Here is a 17,511-nt window from a genome sequence, read left to right as displayed (position 1 = left end):
ACACAGGTCACTCGGACAAGCAGTATATGAGAATACGCAGTCATTGAGATGGCAGTGTTAGGGTCTGATGCAAGGGACATGACTCATTACATCCTTTAAGACTAACCCAGCAGATCCCCAGAACTAAGAGGACATGCAGGTATTATATGTTATGCCTTCCTCCTACAGGCAGCCAAGCACTTGATGCTGCACTTCTTAGAGCAGCAGCACACCTGAATTTCTATCACTGCTGAAGAAAAGATTTCTCATTCATAATTGAATTGTTCAATCAAGATCTCAGTAAGGACACCAAATAAAATGGAAGGTGCAGGGAATTATCTTTGGAGATACCCCCTTCATCTTTTTGTGCTGTATTTTAGCAACAGGAATATTTACCTTCTTCTTCATCGGGAACCAGCAGCCACTGGATCAGTGCAAACAGAAGAAGAATCACTAAACAAGCCATCCCTATTCCTCTGAATGTGGCAGCAGGACCTGTAATGATATACATTTTTTAAAGTGATGATCTACTTAACTAGGGAAATAGTACAAGACGAATCAGCAATACAGACTTTGGGTATCCACTGACCTACACTGACTTTTAGAAGCTTGTTGTATTAATTTCATTTCCCCCCATACTTCTTCAACACGTTTTAAAAGGCCTTTTAACAGAACTGTTAGCACCTCATTTGTTTAAGAGGCTGCACAGTATCATCCCAGTCACTCACAAAGGATTCCTTTCTCTTAAGGATCAGGTAGTAGGTTTGCCCACACAACACTAAAAATATCCAGGCACAACATCAAATTTAATCCATCTACTACACTGATGGAACAGGGCTGTAAAGCAACCTGCTATGAACTCAGTGCTGGCCTTGCTATGAGCAGGGGCCTGCACTGGAGACATCCTGAAGCCCCTTGCCAGACTGAGCACTTCTAGGACTCTGCAATGTATGTACAGCAGATTGCATTTTGAAAGGTAACAAGACTACATGCATCAATACACTGTAAGCCAGTAGCCCCATCAAACCAGAAAGAAAATAAATACAACCAAATACTTCAGCATGCTTTTTGCTTACCAAAGTAGTTGACCAAAACCCCTCCAACCATAGCCCCGCATCCTCTGCCCAGTCCCAGGTGCAGGCCCTGCAGGATGCCCTGGGCCGACGTCCTCAGCTCTGGGGGCACCGCTGCACTCAGGTAGGAGATACAGGCCGCCCATATGGCCGCGTGTGTGACACCTGCAGACAGGAAACATTGTGAAGAGAACAGGGAACACTGTGAAGAGGAGTGGGACCCCAGCACACCACTAAGGGACATGAAGAGCCCTTCCCCACCCAGCGCCTGCAAAGCATCAATCAAGCGTTGGTGATGCACCGCTGGCAAGCAATCTGCAGGGAGATGTGAGGGCTCCTTGTTCCACAGAGGCTGTCAACGGCTCTTCCTCCCTCTCAGAGACCAGCCCCGGGAAGACTTAAGAATAAACTGTCTTGAAAATCTCTCTGCCAGACTCCTCATCCCTCTGGGCGTGACCCAGGCCTGCAGATTCAGGGTTATAATCACTCCTTTCTTCCCAGAGAAAGCCACCAAACCACCAAGGTGCAGGAAGAAGCTGCAGGTGGAGCCCTGCCTCTGCCACCTGCCCGGTGACTTTCTGGGCAGCCAGGAGAAAGGGACAGGAAAAGGCTACACTGAGAAGTTGGAAAAGCAAAACAGTCCTGGAGCATCACTCATTAAATAAGCCTCAGCTACTTTGCCAGCCTCACAATGAGTGGGAATATTTATTCTGATTCGAGTGGTATTAAAAATAGTAATCACAGCTTACCGATGCCTAAGCTCTGCTGCCTCACTTGAATCAAATGTGTTGGCACAACTGATGACTCAGTCAACACGTTTCTGTCCTCTGCACTCGACTTATTAAAGCACAGTTGGACACTCAGGAATTAATTCTGCATTTAGGCTGGGGGCTCTTCAGAGAAACACAATGCATTAGGTTGTAATATACTTGCACAGCAGCTTAGATTTTGCTTAGCTGTACATTACTACTAGCGTATGAACCTGATACCATTCAGGTCTGTTTGATGTCCAAGAGGCCGCAGAGTTGCTGCTCATTCCAAATCTCAAGAAACACATCACAGTTTCGGGGTCTGCAATAAGTTACTGCTTAGAAGACAGCAGAGCACAGAAAGGCCCCTTTTATACACTGTGGAGACAGCCCTGGAGACACTACATCATCTGGTCTAAAAATAAAAGGCTGACATAAGGATGAGTGTGTTTTACCCAACCATTTACAGTTAAAGGCTACTAACCTCACAGGTTTTCTATGGAAAAAGCTTTGAATTTAAGACCCACTGAATATCAACCTTCCCTGTATTATTCAGACCCACACAGGCAGTGAAGAAATGCCCCAATAACAAAGCAGATCTAATGCAGTACACATAACAAAGCTTTTGTTTCACAAACAGTATTACTTACAACTAATGTAAAACATTCTGTTTTACCAGCTCTTCAAGAGTAAATCAAGTTATAAGCCAGGCAAATCCAAACCACACCAGAAATTACTTGAACCACGAGGCACGATACCTCCATGTTAGTCTGCAAACAAAAGGCTGGATTTAACCAGCACCTTGGTGGATGCTTTCACCTCTGCAGGGAGATCCAGGTAGGACACAGAGTTTCTAGTTCCTCTGAAAACAAAGCCACCCCTTCAAAGCAGCTTATCTTACTGGTCTCTCAAGTACAGGCTTTTTTTCATGTGCGCGCATAACTAACGTGATTCTTTAATGATAATTAATTATAGATAAGTGACTTTCTGGAACAGGTTTTACAACACAAAGAGGTTGGCCTGGATTACTGCTAAGCACGTTGACTTTTAACCATTTCTGTAAACAATAAATATAATTCCACAGTCCTTATTAAAACCTCTAACCACCATTTGACAACTGGGACTCTGACAAAGGCAACAACCCCACCGCTATGCTCAAAACAACGTTTAACAAACAGTGTACTTCCCATACAAACCCACAGCTGAAAACATGGGGAGCAAAATTTACTCAGAGAGAGATCTTTACGAATCACAGCCAGTGCAGGATTCGAGCTCTTTGCTCTCAGACAGACCAGCTGCAGAAGGCAACCCAGAATAGTATTAGCTGAATTTGGTGGGTAACCGCCATGTGAAAGTCGCTCATTTTCAGGCTTTTACTGTAGTTTTGTACTTCAGAAAAGGTGTGTAGTACAACTCAGCCAGCTGGCATAGCTGTTACTGGAGAATTTGGACCATTGCTCTGAAACAACCTGAGCAATGAGCTGCAGGTAGCAAATACATTGAAACTTGGTCTGTGAGCTACAAACCAAATGTGACCGCTTGCAAGTTCAGGCTGATGGTCTGCATTTACTGTGGGTATCTACCTACCAGAATGTCTTGCCATTCTCAGTCAGAGAGTCAGCCTAAGGTCTTGTTTTCTTACACTGCATGTGCAAACAAATCCTGCAGATTGAAAACTGCAACTGTAAAGCTGGACTGAAGTCTCATCCATTGCTGCTCGTGTGACACGCTTGCAGAGTCCTTGCTGCCCCAGTTACACTGAAAGCAACCAAAATGCCATGTGGCTCTTACTGCCATCAATAGATGTGATCTGCAGAGTCATCTTCTGGAAATCTCTCCATGCCCTTTAGCACTGCACATGGGGATAATCCTCCCTGTATTTCAATAGCTCTTAAGAAGAAAAATAAACACAAGAGTCAGCTGAAACTGCCATTGACCTCACCATCCCTTCAGCTGAGTGTAGATGAACTAACACAGAATCTGACAGCTTCCTGGAGGGAGAGTTATCTTTGATTGCTGCTAGGACTCCACCAAGGGATTTTAGACACCTACCAACGTGATGCAGTCATGTGGCACACGTGGTACCCACATGCTCTGCATAAAGAAACCTATCCTTGCATTTAAATACTTCTACCCTCACAGGCACAAAGCAACCACAGCTCTTAGCTCTGTCAACAAACTCATGTAATAAATTCAAGCTCCCCCCTCACCAAGTTGTCACCTCTTACCCCTACTGACACACGCAGAAAGTAAAGGATGTGGTAAATGCTGTGGAAGAAATAGTGAGTCAGAAGGAGAGAGACCAGTAAGAGTGGGGAGGGGAAGAGATTCATGAGCAGGAAAACAAAAAGCCATGAGTACTTTAAAAGGATGACCTTGTCCTGTCATGGAGCAAGACTGAATGAGATGACTGCAAGGTACCGGGTGCTGCAGCTTAGTGGCAGGAAATAGGTCCACGTGTGCTGTACCTGCAGGCTTCACTGATGCTAATAAAGCAAGGCAGATGCAGGCACTCAGAACACAAGGAGGCTGTAGGCTGGGTTTGGTTTTTCAGATCATTACCTTCAACTTTCTCCTTTTCTGGCCATAAATAGCTGCAAATATTTTTTTTCCCCCTTATTTATGCAAAAAGCAATTTGAACCCAAGCGTACATGATTCAGCAGTGGCCAGACAGAGATAAAAGCTGGCAAATAAATGTAAAAGAAAGCACTGTTTTGCAGAGACTTCTCTTAGATACATCTCACATTACTCTGGATTACAGCACACAAAGAAACAGAATAACTCCCTTGCAGCCTCGCTGTATAAACAGACCCACATGATAAAACAACCTGACATGTCAATAGAATAAAAACAAGTTCCAAAAGTAATGAAATGACTTTCTCAGCCCTGACCAAAGGATGCCTCCAGGCACAAACTTAGGGCTGGATTGCTGAGACACAAGCTCTTCCTCTGTATTTGGAGTTCAAGCATCTTTAAAACAGGATTAGTTACACAGTAATATCCAAACCTCTGCATTCATCGTTTGCTCCTCCCTGATGTTTAAGCAGGAAGCTTAAAACACACACACATTCTCCATGCTCTTTGTCACATAACCGCATTTTAACACTTAGTGTGACAGATGTAGCGACAGTTCAATTGTTGTGGTTTGGGGGATTTCTGTATCAAGATACAGAAGCTGGATCTTACGGCACTTTGGTACAGCAAATAGGTCCTGGTGGCAGGCAGGGAAGGACAGAGGATGCAAATTAGCTTTGGTGTCAGTAGGAATTTATACAGCGCTCACCAAATGGCACCTCAATTAAGTTAAATTCTCATAGAAAAAGGCTTCCATGTACATAGCAGAAAAAGGAAGCACAAACTCCAATCATGCTACAGAGCTTCCACATACAATGCGCATTAGATTTCCCAAGCAGCAGTGTATGAAACCACAATAGTGGCTTTAACAAAGACGGTTATGTTATTTTTAAAGGCGAGGAAAACACTCTGTGCATTTCAATCAGCCATTCTCTGGCGGGATTACGGACACAAACAGCTCAGTATTCTTCATGTACTGACAGAACTGAAAGGAAAATAGCTCACATTCTTCTTGGTTTTGAAGAGGGGTACCCGACACAAAGACAGGAATAAAATGTCATAAAATACAAGTGAGAACAAGGTATACTTGAACTCCTCAATTAAGGCCTTACAAACTACTTAGAGGATGAGACTTGCAAACAGAGCTCAATTTACTTTGCACAGACCAGACCTCAGTCCTTCCCATTACGTCTGCTTAAGGGCAGTGATCTTAAAGGAGCTCTCTTAGTGCTGACAAAGCTGCTGCAAGAAATACCCCTCCAGCCATTAAAAAAATTCAATAGTCTGAAGCACTGGTCAAACAGTGCCCCTGAAAAACAGCTGCAGAATGGATCAATTGAGACTGAACAACCCAGTGGGTCCTTGTCCTCTTTAATCTTTACCCACAGCATCCTTTAAGTACCGCAGCCTTCTGCATGTAATGAAGCTGCTGCTCACCCACCAAACAGGATCTGCAGAAGGTGCGTATCCAGCTCACGCTCCCTCTCTTTTGTTTAGCTAAAGGGTGTGTTGGCCCTGCACAGCTCTGCCTGAATCAACAGCCAGCAGCGCACAAACACAAACCCACCCTTCTGACGTCAAACACTTTCCAAGACAAACAGGAAAGTTTTATAAACCTGTGCAGTCTGGGATACTTGCAGCCACAGGAAGAACGAAGAGAGAAATGCCACATGATTTACTACAAAAAGACCTTTTTTTTCAGTTTGGGTGAAAAATAAATAGAAGCAGAGCATCTCATAGGAAAAGGCCACAAATGCACCATCTTACCTTGCAGTACTTCCATTGGGAGAACAGTCCAGGCATTTTCCAGATAGGAGATGTAAATGTAGCGGGCAGTATTGCAGGCAAGACCAATATACAGCACTCTGGATGAATGAAGGAAAAGACAAGTCAAAGCAATTTCCACTTCCCACTTTCAGTTCATTACAGTGTGCCTTGCTGCTTCTTAGATCAATGGCACACACTGGCTTTGCAGGTCTGAAGCATTTGCTCGACACAGCTCCTTTGAGTTCCTGTGCAGGCACAGGGCTCTTCTCGTGCTTACTCCAAACACATAATCAAACAGTGCTCAAGTTCAGACTTTCTTCTAACTCCTAATAGAACAAACACCCGAAGGGTCAGCAGAGACACAGGGCTACCAAGTCCTGCAGCTTCACACCATGCTCTGCATCGAGTTTTATTTCACAGAGACCACTTCTGAGTGCACTCAGCATCCCTTCCTGACAATCCTGTTTTCAACTCACTCAGAGACTCATTATTACATTTTAACAAAAGCCCGGTGCAGATTTGCATTAAACAAATCAATTTCATCCCAATTAATACAATTTTATAGTCCCGGTATCTGTAAACTGCTCAGAACTCCTCTAAAACACATCCCACAGAAGCAATATGCTTGGTAACAACATGCCTCAGGATAAAACTTAGGCATCCTGTTGAAAAGCAGCAGATGCTGCATCTCAGAGCGAAGGGAAAAAAACTGAAGGCAAAAAAAAAAGAAGCTCTTGTTACAGTTCTTAAATGATGAGGGACAAAGGAGAGCCTGAGCCATTTGCAACAACACCAGTTTGCCAAGACAATACGGTTTGCTTTCAGTAAGCTGTGCATGTTTGCAGACACACCACTCAGAACAAGTTTCACCTCTCCCTTCAACTCAACGTCCTCTGTGCCAATAACAGTTCTTCCATAGCCCCAGCTTCATGTAACCACGATGTACAGACACACTTCTGAAGTGTATTAGTGTATTATACCTTTTAATCTATTAAAATATGGATGGAGTTTTAGGTAAACTACAGTTACTTGCATGAAGGTTTCTCTCGTCATGCTCTTGGAGGGGCACATCACATGACAATCTGCGTGCATTTATGGAATCTTCTCAGAATTGCTTACAATAACCACTTAGGCTCTTTACGAGTCCTAAAAGGATAACATAAACGGGCAATTCTCATGAACCGCGTTTGCAGTATCCACAGAGACAGCACATCCGATTTGCAGGTTAAACACTTAAAGCTCTGGATCTGTATTTGTGTGGAGGACTCTACGCTGTTAGCAGCCACAACTAGCAGGCTCTGCCAACCATCCAGACTCACACGGTGGAATTATGGTCAGACAAACACACTCAAGCCCAACCTCAAGGTTATTTTCAGAGGTTAACATCCTCCTCCTAAACCGAGCGGCAGCTCTGAGTGCTCCTACACAGGATGCCACTCAGCAGTGGTGTATAAATATTTGATAGCCAGTTCTGTGTGCTTTCTCTCTGAGCATCCTCTCAAAGAACTAGTGCCCTTCACTACAATGCCTAGAGGGGTAGACACAGAAAGCTTCACACAGCTAGAAAATGAAAGCTGAGTTTGCATCCATTATGAGTGTGAAGTTGATTTAATTTCATTGCTACAAAGGACACTTCAGTCACTGTGACAGCGCAAGCAACTTCGCTACCCTCACCTGTCTTCAAAGAATTAGGACAGGAAGGCAAGATTGAATGATACTGTACCAAGAAGTACTGCAGAGAAACTGTCTACGCCCATCTTTCTAGCAACTCGAGAGAACGTGTGCATATCCATTATTTTTAATTTACTGACATGAACCAACAGAAAGTGAGGCAACCTTAGCACTTGAGTCATCCTACCAAAACGAGAAGTCAAACCACCGCTAACATAACTGAAATGCTCTGTGAAATATCCCCAGCTTGCTGTGGATTGTTATTTCATACAAGGCTTTGCACCAGAAATGCTACAACCGTGTAACTTCCTGGATGCCAAAATGGCAAACAAGGAATTGTGAGGTGCTGGGGAAAGAGAAGATATTCATCCTGAGCGCTTGTGGCTCAGATGGCTCTGAGAAGGATGAGGAGCTAGAGACTACTTGGCTTATTAGTACAAAGAATGCCAGCAACTAAACAGCAGAAACATACAGAACTATCAATGGCCTCGTGTCCAGAGAAGGGCAACAAAGCTGTGAAGGGTCTAGAACACACGCCTTACAAGAAGGAGCTGAGGGACTGGCATTGCTCAGTCTGGAGGAGACTCAGGGACACTTATTACTCTCTACAGATACCTGAAAGGTTGTAGCAAGGTGGGGTGGGCCTCTTTCCCTGCTTATAGGGTATAGCCTTATATATATATATATATATATATATATATATATATATAGGGTATCCCTGCTTAGAGGGTATAGCCTTAAGTTGTGTCAGGGGAGGTTATGGCTGGATGTTAGGAAGCATTACTTCACAAGCAAAGTGGTGAGGCACTGGAACATGCTGCCCAGGGAGGTGGTGGAGTCACTGTCCCTGGGGGTGTTTAAGAAACATGGAGATGCAGCACTAAGAAACATGGTGGTGATGGGCTGATGACTGGACTAGACAATCTTAGTGATCTTTCCAACCTTATTGACTCTGGAATTCCAAGTTAAGTATAAAGAGAAAAGAGACTTCTCCAACTGTGAAGACTAAATATGAGTAAGCATTAGATAACGATAAGGAAAAATCAATAAGAGCTAACCCTGTACGCCATATTTCCCTTTAAAGTCCAGTGGGCCTATTATCCCCACCTTAGCTTTTACATCACCCTATTCACAATCCTATTCTTCTGGATTTTCTTCTTTCTCAAGTCTAAGCCTGAATTTCACACTACAACAATATAAACAGAACAAGCATAACCAAAGCTATCTTTAGCTATCACGACTGTGACCTGACCTCACCACTCCTCCACCATCATATCCTTCCTCCAATCTCTGCATGCAGAGTGTCACATTTTCTCAAACTAATTGTTATATTCAGGAATTATACAACTGACTCAAGCCAAGAAAGTCAGTTTAAAGGAAAGAACAAAAAAACCACATGCCTTAGGTAAACTCTTAAGTTACCGTGCTCAGTATCTCAAATGTTTTTAGTAGAAATCAAAATAATCAATGAAATTCGACCCTCTTAGAGCAAATGAAAACAGAACAAGAAAGCAAGGAGCAAAAACACAGAGTAAAACAGAAAAAAAACCAGCACAATCAGCTTACAAAGGACATCTGAATTACCGTGATTACACATGGGACAACTGGAAAAGACGTGCACTAAGCACATACAAGAAAACCTTAATGACTGCATTAGCTCAGATTCACCACTGCCTTGCCTCTTCTAAGGTTGTTTGGTCTTAAAAGGACTTAAGACATGCAGAAATAGTTCTGAATCGAGAGGAATACAACGTTCAGCAATACATGCTGTAACCAATTTCACTTCAGCGTGGCAAAAAAAAAAGTGAGAAACTATCTCATTTCAGTAGCTGACACATGCAGTTGCGACTACAGGAAGAGAGCAAGGAACTGAACTTGTAAATAACACTACCAAGCTGCAACCTCATTCTGCCAACACCCTGAGCCTGATTACAAGTGCATGCGCACAGGAGGTGCTCACCTCATGCTTCATCTGATCCTGCTCCCCTCTCAGCGGGCAACTGACACCCATTCAGGCCTCAATAGGGGCAAAGATTGCCCTGCAGGGAGAAGTGAGCTAAGCAGGAGGTTTGCAGAACACTGCTACTCACAGGAAGAAACTGTACAACTGTATTTCAGAACAGACGAACCTTGAGTAGGAGGCAACCCACCAAGATCTCTATGAGAGTTCTCCATCAGTGAGCTAGGAAACGTCTACAAAAGACTACGGGTGCCATGAATAACATGTGCACTACCATGCAACTGAAATGCTAAAGAAGCACTGCAGAGCATTTTCAGCTCCTAAAATAATAATAAAAATCCCTCTGTGAGGCACCTATGTAACTGAGCAGGACTTGCAATTTAAACATAATTCAATTGAATTTCACTCTGTATCAGAAGGCCAAGCATAAAACGTATCTTTTAAAACATATATTCATATATAGTTCTTAAATGGCCACTAACGTCTCCTTACCTGATATGACCAACCAGCTCAATCAGTTTGTGGCTGAAGAAGTAGGCAGTCAGCTCAGACACGTGGCTGAGCACAGAGCAGACCCCAAAGAGGGTGGTGGTACCATTCAAATCTTCCAAGTGCCAGTAGAGAAAGGTGAACACAAAGCCATATCCAAAGCCCATGAACCACGCCACAAAGAGCACCGAGCCATACTGGATACTACACAGCAGTTTTATTAGGTCCCAAAAACTGAAAGACTGTGATTGGCTCATACTGGTTGTGGGAGTGTTGTCAGAGGACTCATTGGAGGCATTTCTGTCCACTTGTGATATTTCCACCTCTTTCCTCTTATTTTCATCTTGCTTGAAGTGTGTATAATGAAATCGAAACTGGGTTGCCACAATTAATGCCATTGTCATCAGAACACCAAAAACAATGAAGACTATTCTGTAGTTCTTGTATTCTGGAGCTTTACATCCTTGACCTTCAACGACAACTTCTATATGGGTATAGTCAATGCCGATTCCCACAGAGAGCATGGCCAGCCCCCAGCCCAGAGACCCCCACATCCGCTGCAGTCCATACCGGTCCCTGTGTTTGCCAAGGTACTGCAGAGTTACCGTGTCCACAATAGTAACAGAGGAAGCACTGAAAAATTCTCCTATTATGACAACAAGCAGAATGAGCAGGAAGATGGCTTCTACTTCTTGTTGATCATAAACCAGCATGGCTTGGTCAGAAGGCATCGGCTTGGTGGTGGTGGCAGATGGGGTGGTGCTGGGAGTCACATTCCCCGGTGAGGTGGTGGTGATAGTGGTGTTCTTCAAAATAAAATGAGTACTGTTCTCCAAGGCAAACTCCGTATCACCACTCTGTGTAGGTAACAGAAATGTTACTTCAGGAGTAGCAGTCCCTGTAGCTCCCAACATGACCGGCCTGGAAGTGAGCAGGTCTCTCTTCCCACGAACTTCTGGGGACGCAGTACTCACGGTTGTCAGTGGAGATGACACAGAGGTGTTTAGTGAAACGGTTGTTAAAAGGCTGCTTGCATTGGTGGGATGTGCTGGGGGAAGGCCCTTCGGTACACATCTTAAGGTGGCTGGTCTAACAAATCCGATCCCTAAGTTAAATAAAACCCAGCATAAAAGTGAAAAGAGAAGGACGATCTTCCCTTTCTTGAAGCGATCCGCAACCACTCCCCAGAAGGGAGCACTGCAAAACTCAATAAAGTACCTGATGCCCACCAGAAGTCCGCTCTGACTGGGTGACATACCCAGCTGCTTGTAATACACAGGGAGTAAAGGGTAGAGAGAGCCATACGCAGAGTAGAAGAAAAAATAAAAGACCTTTGAGATCAGAAGATCGTTGTTGATTTTGACGCAGTGCTTTTCTAACCAGTCCAGCTCTTCATCTGCGACGGTGGTTGTCTCTGTTGAAGGGGTTTCATTCTGGGGATGCGAGTCTTGATCCTTGGAAATGCCATTGAAAGGATCGGCAAGCACGTATTTTCGCTTCTGTTCTTCTTCATCATCAGTTAAAATGGCAACCTTATCATCAGCTGCCATGGCTTACCACAAGCATCCAATGCTCGGTGCACTCTCAAGGAACCAAGGCTACCCTGTAAGCAATAAAACACAACACAATGAAGTTACCACAAAGGAACAGGTGTGCTATGCCATTCATCAAGGACAAACGTAGATAATTTTTTTCTTAAGTGACATTCCTAAGCAATACAGGCAGTATCAGAGCACGGAAGGCCATTTGCCTGGATTACTGGTGCACAGTAGCATCAAGAAAAACATGCTTTATGACCAATGCTGTGACCAATTGTTCACCCAGCGTGTTCTCTTTCATTTTTAGGAGACAGAATACTCAATATACTCAAAGTTACTGGGGCAGTTAAGTGCTATTTTACTTTCCCTATGAAATAAAACACTAATAACAGATATTAAACACAATATTTCCTGCTGATCCAAGCAGGATCTTGCACAACAATTGTCAGAACAAGCCTCAGACACCTCCGGAGCAACAGCCCATTGAAATACTCCAAACCTTACACGGCTCAGCATCACACAGGTGTAAAAATACCACCACTAGAACACCAAACTCCCCTGAGATTTCTGCTTCTCGCTTCAAACATCACTTGCATGGGACACTGTCTGCAAGGATCTCTGCTTTCACTTAGGCAGAGAAAGTTACTTACAAAACTTGGATCTATAAACATTCATATGTTCAAGGTCAGAAGTTAATCCAAGCACTGCCCGTGCATATACACGCAATGCTTTTTTTCCTCCAGTTGCTCTAGAAAAACTTCAGAGATTTCCGATTTAAAATAAACACAACGTGTCAAAAGATTAGACAGAGCGTTCTATTTAAGTTGATAGAACAGTCAAATGTGAAAATACATTTCCTTGCTCATACCCATGAACACCAAAAGCCACCGAAACCCAGCAGCTGCATCGTTAGTTCCTGTAATTCCCAGTTCAGCCAACCATTTTCACAAGGTCACCTGTGGGCTTTTAGCTCTACGTGCTCACCCATTTCAGGCTCTCTTTCCACAAAACAAGTCCTTTTAATAACTAAATTACATCAGCCATCACCTGTGCTTCTGTTTTCTTTAGGCCTTCCCTTGCTTTGACAACAAAACCTCCAGAACTGGTGCAAAGCCCCACTCACATCAAGGGGACAACGCAGAGGAACAAGTGTTGCTTCTATCCTGACCAAAGCAGGCTACCATTACCAGCTTACAGCAGCTTGCTAATCAGCTGCACCAAAGCTTTACAGCATCTCTTTCTTTAGGATCAATTCCCTCCTGCGAACCCCATGATAAGATGAAACTCCCTCTTAGCCACCAGGATATCAAGACAGCTTCCTTCCAACCACAAACAGCAATGATCCTCATGTGAACCCAACAGCCATCCATATCCATAATTATAAACTCAAAACCACGTGATTTCATATCAACCATACTAGAGACATGAAAACTAATTTGTATTTGATCTGCTTGTTAAATCAGCTTCCCTTTTGTATTGGAATGGTACAGCAATTTCTCAAGTTGTGCTGCTAACATTGCTGGTCTTCTTCCCTTCCTCCTGACTTCCAAGAGCCACAGCATCCATCCTCTTCTAACTTGCTGTGTCCAAGGAGGAACCCAACACTTCTAGCACACTGACTGGAGCATCTTAAGTAAGAACGCTATGAAAAGTATATTTCATAATCGCTTCAGTAAATATTTTACCATCCTGAGAGTGTTTCATTGAACATTATTAATAACACAGAATACACGCTTCAGAAATACAACAGCATCAAGACTGGTAGGAGCCATATGGCATTCTTTAATGTTTTGATCACCAGTTTGTTTGGGAGACAGGTTTCAAAAGTGATTTTATTTTGTGAATTTTTTTAACTCTAAAAATAAGCAACTGGAAATGAGAGAGCCAGCAAAGTGGTTTCGTTACTAAAAAATCCACAGAAACCTTATTAATGTGTCTGGCTTTCCTTCTCTTGATCACAAGAACCTAAGCCAGCTAGATACTGAACGTGCAGCAAAATCAATTGGATGGCAAAAATAAAGGTCTTGTAAGGACCAGCAAGGTGTCTGCCTATTATTTTAACCACAGCCTTCAAATACTGCAGCTTCACTTAGCAAAAACCTTTTCTGATCCAAGAGACAGCAGGGGAACAGAAGACAGCGCTACCAGCAAGCTAAAAGCAGCAGAGAACAGGAGCAAGAAGAGAGGCCAAGAAAGTAAGTAAAGATTCAGGCATGAATAGGAATTCTAACTCATCCAATGCAGGACAGAGCATGAAGTTTGAGCCCAAGGGCTGTCAGTATACTACAGTATACAACACACCCTGGAGCCATCCGTCCCAAAAACACAGAGAAGGAAACTAAACAAACCAACAGCTTTGCCCTGACTCACAGCTGACCAGCGCATCTGGCTTAGGAAACATCTCCACTCCTTACAGGGCAAACACCATGGCAGCTTTATAGGGTTAAAAAAGGCACAAAAACTCCATCTGCCAACCAACAGAACGTTAAGATTTGGGATGGAAGAGCACTGTGAATAAAGCTTAATTCAGCACTAATATTCAGTTTGCTAAGAGCTGATAATTAAGTTAAAATTAGGGCTCTCAAAGCAAAACATCTAATAACCCCAAAATCAGGGTTTGAAAGTATTAAACTGAATTCAAACAGTTCATTAGCCACACCTCAGTTCATCAGAACACAGAGGATAAAGAGTAACTTGAGTCTATCTGACACCTGCAAAGCCGGCTACGTCCATGCTACCTCTAAAAACACCCTCCAAGGGCAGGGTTCCAACACAGAAACCAACCTCCCAGCAATATGCAGCTGGATGAACAGAGCAGGCTGGAGTGCTGTTTGTCTGCAAATAAAGCAAAGCCAGCCAGGAGGAGATGGCTTCCCACCTGACTTTCCCTGAGTAGAAAACTGAGTTTGTAGTTCACTTTGGAAACTGCACAAGTTCTACTAGGAACATCTGCAAACAAATCACACAAAAAGAAAACGTGTTATTAAAAAGTGCAGTGAACGTTTATTCAAGTTGCTAATTAATGTTTGCTTCACAGCAGGTCTGTGCCCAAAGGAAACTTACAAACCATCTGCCTTCCACAGCAAACTCACCTCCTGTTGTGGCCCAGCAGCAGCCACAGCACTGTACCGTGGTACTGCAGCTCCTCCTCAGCCCTGTCCCTGCACTGATCCCAAACACAGCTTTATTCTGTGCTCCTTGGCAGGCACGTGCTTTGTGTTTTGGTCTATACAGGCCTTTTCCTCCTCTCACATAAAACCCCACACGCTTTGACTTGAGTCTCTCAATTAGACTGAAAGACTACAGTATGTCTGAGTATGGCAAGAACAGGTTTATAACAGGTTTAATGCACTTGATAATAGGTCTGAAGTTGCTAAGTTGATACAACCCTGGTAGCAGTAGCATTAAAGAAGATAAGCCTGTCTGTGAAAGCAGAGCCATCAAACTGACATCTCAGGACTCTCTCTTTCCTAGCTGTGTTTGCTATTTAATGTGTGCCAATTAGGATGCATGCATAGAGTATGAAACTATCCACATAATATTAAGGAGTAAAAGAAGAGTAACTACACGTATTGTTAATACGAGTAACTAGGCTAATAAGCGTATGATATTAAGCTCGGTTCTCTGTCAGTCAAGCAGCACGCTCCCAGCTCCAACCTGCTGGTGATGGCTGCTGACTACATGCAATAAGCATCCAGGTAATGCAACCAGCTGTGCGGCCCAGGGCACGGGAGACACGCAGCACCCAGCCTGGGCGGTGAGTGCTGCTGCAGGTTTAGCCAGACGCAATGTAGGCCGCTCAGGATCCCGTGCCCTCAGTTCCACCCGTGAGCAGCACAGCTGTCTGTCCTGCGTGGGTTCATCCCCACGAGCCGCTCGGGCCGTGCCAGGGCCGGCTGTACTCTGAGCAGCACCGCCCTTGGCGAGGGGATCCTTCTGCTCCCCCTCCGTGCCCGAGGGCTGTCAGGGCGCACACAGTCACATGGAAGTCCCTTTGCCCGCCGTTTGTTTACACCCAGTAATCAAACCCAAGCGCAAACCAAGCTCGGCAGCTGCCACCTGACATTCGCTTTCCCTGGACAAGACCCCGCGTACCTCGGTAACACAACGATGAGCGGAGCGAGCCGCCCGCCGCTACAGCTCCGCATTGCCGGCCCGACCGGCTGGAGGGCTCTGACAGCGATACGAGAGCCAAGCGCGGCGGTGCGGGGATGCCCGACAGGGAGGCGGGCACGGAGGAGGCCCGGGGCACGCAGCACGCCAAAGGCAGGCGGCGGCCGAGCAGAAGGCCCACAACCCGCGTCCCGCCGCCCGGCCCCGCCGACTCACCTCGCCCGGGGGCGGCTGCGCGGGGGGCGCCGGCCCGGCACCATCGCACCTCTCCTGCCGCTGCGGCTGCTGCGGGAGCCGTATCCGCGCAGCCAGGCCCGCCCCCACCCGGCCGGGCCCTGCCGACACCAGGCCGCCGCCGCCGGCGCGCAGGGGCGCTGCGGGAGGGAGGAGCCGCCCGGCACCGCCCCCGGCACGGGGACCGGCGGGGGGAGCAGGAGCGGAGCTGAGTGCGGGGGGTCGGAGTGGAGATGGATTGTAGCGGGGATGTGTGAGGCGATGGACTGAGGCCCGGTGGAATGATGGCACTTGCTCAGACAGTCCCTGCTCTGTTCCGTCACCTAGAAAAATGAGGAGTAGCAGAAACAGACAAAATGCTGCATTGCACTAAAGTGCACCTAACAATTTTTTTTCCTCAAAAGCCAATGCATTTCTAGCCTAAAAGAGCTCAGAGAAGAGAAAATACAGTTTTTGGTCACATGAAGTACAAACTTAGCCATTGAAACACTCACTCCTATAAAGCCATTATAGAATTGAAGTCAGCTGTGCTGAAATGAGTTAAAAGATGATCTTACTAGTGCCCAAGAGACCTCTTGGTCAAGCTCCACAACACCATGAAATAGCATTTAGAAATATGCTACAGAACGAAAGGAACAACAGCCAGCCAAAGTTTCCCTATAGCGTATACCAATAAATAAATACCACTGGACATTGGAGTATTCAGAAACTGCTTTATGTCTCGCCAATACAAGCCCTCTATAGGCTCTGCATTATGAACCCACAGCTTCTCAATGAAACAGGAGGAATTGCTGGGCATTTCTGTGTGGGCTTTTGGTTACGAGTTTATCTTATGTTATAAAGATCTCAGCCCACGTGCCCCATCACAGTGAGAATAGTTGCCACTAAGTGGTTACCAACACCTCATTGCTTTACAAGGCCAAAAACTCATGCTATAAAACAAAACCCAAACTGAAAAATATAGTGAAGTAATTATGATTAGTAAAAATAGGATCCAATTAGCTACAAACATGGCTGGAGCTGCACACTGCTAACAGTAGGCTTTGCTTGGGAAGGACTCGGTGTCAGCTGACTCTGGAAGCAGCTGACTGGTCTCATGGGTTAGAGCAAAAATAAAGCAAATACAGCACAGGCAAAATTAGTATGTAAAGACATCTGACGCCATCAGTATGGTATATGCAGCTGGTATTTGACAGTAATGGCAAAGGTAAAGTACCTGAGTCCCATAAGGAAATGGTTTCTAGGAGCTCATAAGTTAATTTATAGTAAAGCTTGTCAGCTGGTTTCTTTCATGAAGTCGGGCTTGTACTTGGAAAGCAGGAATTTCCAGTTGACACTGAATCTTCAGCTGCCCTTCAGCAGC

General features: G+C 44.9%; 1 protein-coding gene across 5 annotated transcripts in view; it reads right to left on the bottom strand.

Annotated features, from left to right (window-relative positions):
* MFSD6 (major facilitator superfamily domain containing 6) overlaps positions 1-17,511 on the bottom strand; it is a 23,420-nt gene extending 5,909 nt beyond the window's left edge. Inside the window, exons 1-6 of one of the 5 annotated variants that reach the window (XM_085552814.1) lie at positions 17,365-17,511; positions 16,131-16,471; positions 10,267-11,866; positions 6,144-6,241; positions 1,056-1,217; positions 376-474 (exon numbers count right to left, since the gene is read on the bottom strand). In XM_085552814.1, the coding sequence (XP_085408940.1) occupies positions 376-474; positions 1,056-1,217; positions 6,144-6,241; positions 10,267-11,813 (1,906 nt within the window). In that variant the 5' untranslated portion in view covers positions 11,814-11,866; positions 16,131-16,471; positions 17,365-17,511. Of the gene's footprint in view, positions 1-375; positions 475-1,055; positions 1,218-6,143; positions 6,242-10,266; positions 11,867-15,896; positions 16,472-17,364 lie in introns of those variants that run through there. The other 4 variants (XM_085552816.1, XM_015867874.3, XM_015867872.3 and 1 more) reach the window with 4 other exon arrangements.

This window comes from Coturnix japonica, chromosome 7 (assembly GCF_054131305.1).
Source record: "Coturnix japonica strain WE chromosome 7, WE-NBRP24, whole genome shotgun sequence".
NCBI lineage: Eukaryota > Metazoa > Chordata > Aves > Galliformes > Phasianidae > Coturnix > Coturnix japonica.
Note: the sequence above shows the minus strand (reverse complement) of the source record. Positions and strands in the feature narration are given on the sequence as shown.